Below are 7,002 nucleotides of genomic sequence, written 5' to 3'. Positions count from 1 at the left end.
GGAAGGATTCTTTGGCTTGGTATCACCACTTTATACCCAACTATTCTGAGCACTCAGCATCTCTTCATGCCCTTAAAGAGAAGCATGTCTTGTGGGCATGGTCTCGGGAGCGCCAACAATCATTTGAGCGTCTAAACTAAAGGAAGCCCTGCAAAGAGCTCCCATACTTAGTCCTCCAGATTTCAGTCAGCTCTTCAGAGTGCAAACAGATGCCAGTAACATCGGCTTAGGAGCTGTATTAACACAGGAAACGGAACAAGGTGAAGATGTAGCAGCATACACTTGCAGGCTGCTGAAAAGTCACACTCTACAGCTGAGAAAGAGTGTCTCGCTGTGGTATGGGCTCTGGAGAAGGACCTCGAAGGAGTACCTCGAAGGACGACATTTAGATGTGCTTACAGACCATTCTGTCCTCACTTAGGTTTTTAATCATCCAAGACCCTCATCCCAGTTAATGAGAAGGGTCATTAGGCTCCACAGTTTTGACTTTAAGAGGACTTAAGACTTTTGACTGAAGAGGATAGTGCAATGTGGTTCCTTACTGTCTCTAAGTATGGAAGAAGAAATTCCCAGGACAATAGCCCTCTCTCAGGCAGTCAGCGCCCCATGCAACTGACCTATGAACTGAGAGGACATAAGGCACGGCAGAAAGAGGATGTTATTCTCCAGCGAAGCCAAAAGTTCTAATGCAAATCCAAGCCGTCCCCGTTAAGTCATGCCCCCCCATACATGAATGACATGCAATTTCTGCCCAAAATATAATTGTTTGATCAGGTTTCTAAACTGCATCTTCCATTTGTCTGACAAATTCCACCCAAATTCCCAGGACAATAGCCCTCTCTCAGGCAGTCAGCGCCCCATGCAACTGACCTATGAACTGAGAGGACATAAGGCACGGCAGAAAGAGGATGTTATTCTCCAGCGAAGCCAAAAGTTCTAATGCAAATCCAAGCCGGATTTGTCATGCCCCCCCATACATGAATGACATGCAATTTCTGCCCAAAATATAATTGTTTGATCAGGTTTCTAAACTGCATCTTCCATTTGTCTGACAGATAAATTCCACCCCAAACTCATAGCAGTGAATGCAGATGAATGCACCACAGAGCTTGTAGGAGAAGAAACCTACAAACAAGTCATTCAGAACTGTCTCTGCATATTAGTAAAAAGAGAACATGACTGATGAAGTTTCCTGAAGGCACTGAATACACATCAAAAACACAACGGAAAAACATGATGCTTTACAAAAAGTTTTTACTTGTTTGCTGGTCAAAGGCACGTTTGTAAAATGCAATAGAATAAAATCATCCACAGTTGTTCTGGAGAAATCTTACAAACATATAAAGACACTTTTAAAGGCAGTTCTAGATTTGTCCTCAACTCTTTCAGTCCATGAGAGCAAACACACAGCATGTGCTACACATCAGAGGTCATGCTCCGGCAGCCAATGATCCTGCTGCACATCATCGCTAACGCCCATCTGCAGTATTTCTGACTGGAACAACATCTACAGTAACAGCAGAGCTGGTGATCTGATTTCATCTGTGAACGCTGACTAGCATGGACAGAGTTGAAAAAGAGACGGACATGCAGACAAACACAATGCTGTACCAATGTTTGCCGATTAGGCTGAAAAGAAAACGCTATAAAATAAGATCCAAAACCGTAGCATCAAAATTATACATTCACAATATTGATATGAACTTCAACAATTCAATTTAAAAATCTGCAAGTCAAAGTATTTGATTGTAAATGTAAACACAAGCGTTATGAATTTGAGAATCATCTTTTCCTTGGTGAGATCTGATCATTTGAAGGAGCGCAAACGGTCTTGCTGTAGGACATCAGATGCAATCGTGGTTTCATTCCCATCAAATTCCATCGTAGAGACTGGGACCTTGTCAATTATTAATATCAATCAAACTCAAATATAATATCAAGGACATGATATTCAATTCAATCAATAATTTAAAAGTTAGATATTAGTTATTCTGCCCTGTAACGGTTCTATTTGTTTTGGCGTTTAGAGTGGGCTCAGTCTTGTAATGGGACGTGACTGAGAACACAGGACATCTGCGGATGAGATGTGGATTCCCGTGTGATTCTGGGAAGCTGTGGTCCGTGTCACGTGACGGCGTAAGACGCTCACACTGTCCTGGAGGGCAAGCGCTGTTTGTACATGCCAGCCAGAGCCTTGGCAGCGGAGTAGATCATCTGGCGGCGGGACATGCCGGTGAAGGCCTGGTGCCAGTCTGTGCGGCTGACGTTGGGCACGCTTCTCTCCAGAACCTCCCCGACCGTCACCAGCAGACCGGACCAGCGCAGGTTATAGTCTGGAGGAGTCAGCGCCTGCGCCTGCGGGAGAACAGCACACACCAGCGTGTTAGTATGACAGCACTAAACATGCATCGCTTTAAACAGAGCTTAGTGCTCTTTAGCTGTTAGTGTAGCACTCGGTGTTTTCAGAGCTTTGTTCTGAAATAGAAACTTGAACTGTTACAATGTTGCACACTTCTTGGTTCGGTTTGCTTTCAATAGGCAACATTTCAAAGCTTACCAAAATGTGTTTATGCAAATCACATGTGATTAAAACTGTCCTCTCATTGGTTATTTATTTAAAAGGGACAATGTTGTGCCAGAGTTAGCTATAACGCAGTATATCTGCAGACCCTGTTCCTCATAACGTCATCTATCAAGATGGACTGACGCAGGGCCATGGGCTTATTGTGGCTAGGGCTGGGCGATTTTTCCAATTTTATTGATTAATTTGAATTTAATGTTTTGCCAGGATTTAATTTTTTATAAATCGAGGAATCATGATTTTGAATAGAAATATTACCAAACGTTAGAATTAGACACTTTGACAATATGCCAATATGATAACAGTAAAGAGAAGAGAATGATTAACCGCTCACGTGTGACGCACTGAAGGACCATTAATATATCGCTGGGTGTCATTCACACTGAATGCGCTTGAGTTGACAAAGATGCGACGTGGCAGTGGAAGAGGAAACTCATGCAAGAAGATGGGAGTGAGCTTTTCTTAACTTGAGTGCTGTTTTTAGACTGCTGTTTCATGCATGAGCACAACAGTCAGACACATCCATGTTTACACAGAAAAAACAACGGAAAAGCAGCGCAATCAAATAAAAAAACCTGTAAAGAACTACTACTGTATGTCTGATATTTCATGTCTGCATCACGGTGACAGACTGGAAGCTGCTGTTCATTGTTTTTACGGAGCACTGCTGTTATACCTTCAGTCATTTTTTTAATTTGAATTACCTTGACTTTTGAGAATTTTTTAAAGCATTTTCCTTGTATTATTTCTGAACATACGTATAAGACAAGTTTGTTTAATTAGTTGTAGTTCATGCATCTTTTCTGCAGGTAAAACTAATGACATTATTTACTGTCTTTACATTTATTTTGAAAGATGAAGCTCGCGTTTATGGTAAGGGGCGTTACATTTCCGACGCGTGCTTGTTGTGTTCGGCCAATCACAATGCACTGGTTCAGCTGGCCAATCAGAGCAGACTGCGCTTGTCAAAGGAGGGGGCTTTGTTGAAAACGAAGCGTTTCAGAGAGAGACAGGGCATAGAGGACCTACAATAATGTACAGTATTTGAAAAATAATGTGTTTTTTGAACATTAAAGCATGTCAACATATTCTGTTACACCAAATACACCAAATAATGATCTTTAAAATAGCATCATATGACCCCTTTAACAAGTGATTTGTTTAACATTTACATCATGTGGTGCACCTGAAATAGAATTTTCTTTAACTATAGGGTTAATAAAGAAAAAGTTACTTGAATCATGTTGTAGTTACATTTTCAAGTTGACAAGTTAAAAATTGTAGCTTATGAAAACCGAGAATTGGTCAAATGTTGGTAAAAAAAAATCGATATTTAATTTTTTTGCCATATCACCCAGCCCTAATTGTGGCTTTATCTGTAGTCCTTACATACACATATGAAGTGTATATCCAGATTTACAGTTTTATGCAAAAGTTTGGGCACTCATCTGGGGCTGCATAATAATGTTCCCTGTCTTAACAAGAAAAGATTGTAGTAATATGCCAGTCAGTCTCTCGAGAAAGCTGGATAATGTGATGTTATTCAGACAAAAAAATCTCAGAGGCAACTGCAGGGCACCTCCAAAGAGCTCCAAGAATACCTTGCTGCTGATTTCTCACCACAACCGAACTGCTCCAGAGCTCATGTTCAGGAGATCATTTTGGTGCAGATCAGAGTGTGTTTGCCATGTTCACATGTGCCTAAGCAAACCGAACTAAGGGAGAAAATGCACTCACTGCATCAGTCTAAACAGCTCCTCAGAAGGATGCAGTGTTACCTGCTGCACATGCTCCAGGGCCACAGGTGTGGCCTGAGTGAACGTCTCCAGGTGAATCCCGTTCCCTGGATCATCCAGGATCAGACAGCCGATGTCAAACCACCTGACGAGAGAGCGTGAACAAGGCTGCTCAGTTTCTCCTATCATGAGAAAAGGAAGCACAACTCTCTCACGAGTGTCTTCAGAGCTCTACATGAAGCTCTTCCCGGCACGTTAGCTTTACTGACTGAATCCCACTCTCGCAGATTCCCTCATTATAAACAACCAGGTGCAGATATGATGTGAGAGATGAACTGTGCAATGATAACGGGATTTCTGTGACGACTGCTTCAGTGATGGGAACGTGAATAAGTCCTTCCCAGTTTGAATAACTATTTAGTTTTTCTTGCTACTAATATGCAGTCTAATGAGATGCAATGCGTAAAAAGCAATCAACTACCTGATAAATGATTCTTGGCTTGCTTTGTGTGTGTAGCCGCTTCCTCAAACACAATTTTGTTCTATTAACCAAATTTAATCACTGTTATTACAAAATCAAGAGCAATAATAGCAATAATAGAGCAATAATAATAATATTGCATTCCTACCCTCGGAGTTCCTGTTTTTTTACACAATATATAAACTTTTTGTAGGCTATTTACATGTCAAGCTAGATGCAGCTTCTGCTCCTCCTTTGCAGTTTTAAGATGGCTTTTGTTGATGTTGATAACATTTTACTGGTAACAGTATATAGTATTCTGATCGACTGAAGTCATCGTTCTGTGATAACCACATTTGTGAGAGTGCAGAATTGTGTAATTGATAATTATAAAAACTGCCCTTACAGAGCTAAAAACTGCCTCTGGATTCAATTCCAGGTGGCAAGTAATGTCCATTAATGGAAAGATTTGGACCCAGATTCGGGATCCAGTCTGATGGATGGGACAGCTTTAGAGCTGTGGATAAACCGATCTTACTTGTCTGGGAAGAGTTCTGCGATGAAGTTTTCCACAGAGACCACGGGCTGCTTCTCATGAATGACAGCGGCACGCCGCAGACTGTCGATGCGCTCCTGAGCTCCCTACACACACACACACACACACTTCTGATGAACGTATGGTTTGAAGTCTCATGGTTCAGTGTTTCCTGTCGTATCGCAGGGCTCTTGTCATGACTCTCCACACGGTGTGCTCACCTTGACCCCTGCGGCGTATCCCACCGGCTGCGGGGCGATGTTGGACTGACCGGCCTCTCCTGTCACCATGGCCAAACCAAACACCTCCTGAAACGCGTCCCGCACCGCGGCCACCTTCACCTCCTTATCTGACGTCACAACTACGTCCATGTCTCCTCCAGACTCTGACACAAACACACAAATCACATCAGCTGCTTTCCCATCGGGCCGAGCGGTTCTGAGCACACAAGAGTAACGGTTCCTGTCCGATGCAGTTCAGTACGGTACGATTACAGATCAATGCACAGACAGGTGTCTCAGCTCAGGTAATGGCACTGTGGTAATGGAGTGGTAAAATAAAAAAAAACTGAAAGTCACATTAGGGCTGTCGCGATAACCGCAATATCGGAATACTGCGCTATTGACGAGCAAACCGCAGCAACCGCAATTTTTGCGTGTTTTCTTTTTTTGTAAGGTTATTCCCTTCTCGTTTTACACTTCATGCATGTGGACTGAATATTAAACAAGTTAGTAATGATAACATAATGTGTACCATGCTGATTTGTACAGAGGCTCCGTAGATTTGCACTTAACAAGCCTAAACAGACAGTGAATGAGAGAGAGATCGACTGAGCGCGTGCGATCACTTGAGTCTGTCCTCCAGGCCGAGTCTAGGGATATGCCGGTATCAAATTTTCATGTTGCGATTAATTGCTAATGCTTTTATTACGGTATACCATTCCAAAACAAAATAAAAAGTAATCTCCATAGGCGTAATGGTTTTTATACTGTACAAACTGTTAGGGATGTCCCGATCAGGTTTTTTGTGCCCCTGATCCAATCTGATCCGAGTCTAAATATTGAGTATCTGCCGATACCGAGTCCTGTATACTTGCATATTCCTATAGGAATGTATGTTTGGTGCACACTTAAAGTAGCCTACATTAAAGTTATTAAAATCAATCCAATGCATACAGAGTTGTGCAGAGAGTAAAAGTTCTATATGTGTATATATAATATAAAACGGTATATAATTATAAGATGTATATATATGTATATATATATATATGGCGGTAATACCGTATACCGCGCTATTGAGCCACTCAAAATTACCGCAAGGAAAATTCCCTCACCGCCACAGCCCTAAGTCACATTCCAAAACAAAATAAAAAGTAATCTCCATAGGCGTAATGGTTTTTATACTGTACAAACTGTTAGGGATGTCCCGATCAGGTTTTTTGTGCGCCTGATCCAATCTGATCCGAGTCTAAATATTGAGTATCTGCCGATACCGAGTCCTGATCCGATACTTGCATATTCCTATAGGAATGTATGTTTGATGCACACTTAAAGTAGCCTACATTAAAGTTATTAAAATCAATCCAATATATATTGTGCAGAGAGCAAAAATAAAAAATAAAAATAAATATATATATACAGTATCTCACAGAAGTGAGTACACCCCTCACATTTTTGTAAATATTTTATTA

General features: G+C 41.5%; 1 protein-coding gene across 1 annotated transcript in view; it reads right to left on the bottom strand.

Annotated features, from left to right (window-relative positions):
- Positions 1 to 1,241: 1,241 nt before the first annotated feature.
- prrc1 (proline-rich coiled-coil 1) overlaps positions 1,242 to 7,002 on the bottom strand; it is a 13,764-nt gene continuing 8,003 nt past the window's right edge. Inside the window, exons 4-7 of the mRNA XM_016521710.1 lie at positions 5,534 to 5,697; positions 5,316 to 5,419; positions 4,360 to 4,462; positions 1,242 to 2,355 (exon numbers count right to left, since the gene is read on the bottom strand). Of these exons, the coding sequence (XP_016377196.1) occupies positions 2,146 to 2,355; positions 4,360 to 4,462; positions 5,316 to 5,419; positions 5,534 to 5,697 (581 nt within the window). The 3' untranslated portion in view covers positions 1,242 to 2,145. The remainder of the gene's footprint in view (positions 2,356 to 4,359; positions 4,463 to 5,315; positions 5,420 to 5,533; positions 5,698 to 7,002) is intronic.

This window comes from Sinocyclocheilus rhinocerous, unplaced genomic scaffold (assembly GCF_001515625.1).
Source record: "Sinocyclocheilus rhinocerous isolate Xijiao unplaced genomic scaffold, SAMN03320098_v1.1 scaffold2705, whole genome shotgun sequence".
NCBI lineage: Eukaryota > Metazoa > Chordata > Actinopteri > Cypriniformes > Cyprinidae > Sinocyclocheilus > Sinocyclocheilus rhinocerous.
Note: the sequence above shows the minus strand (reverse complement) of the source record. Positions and strands in the feature narration are given on the sequence as shown.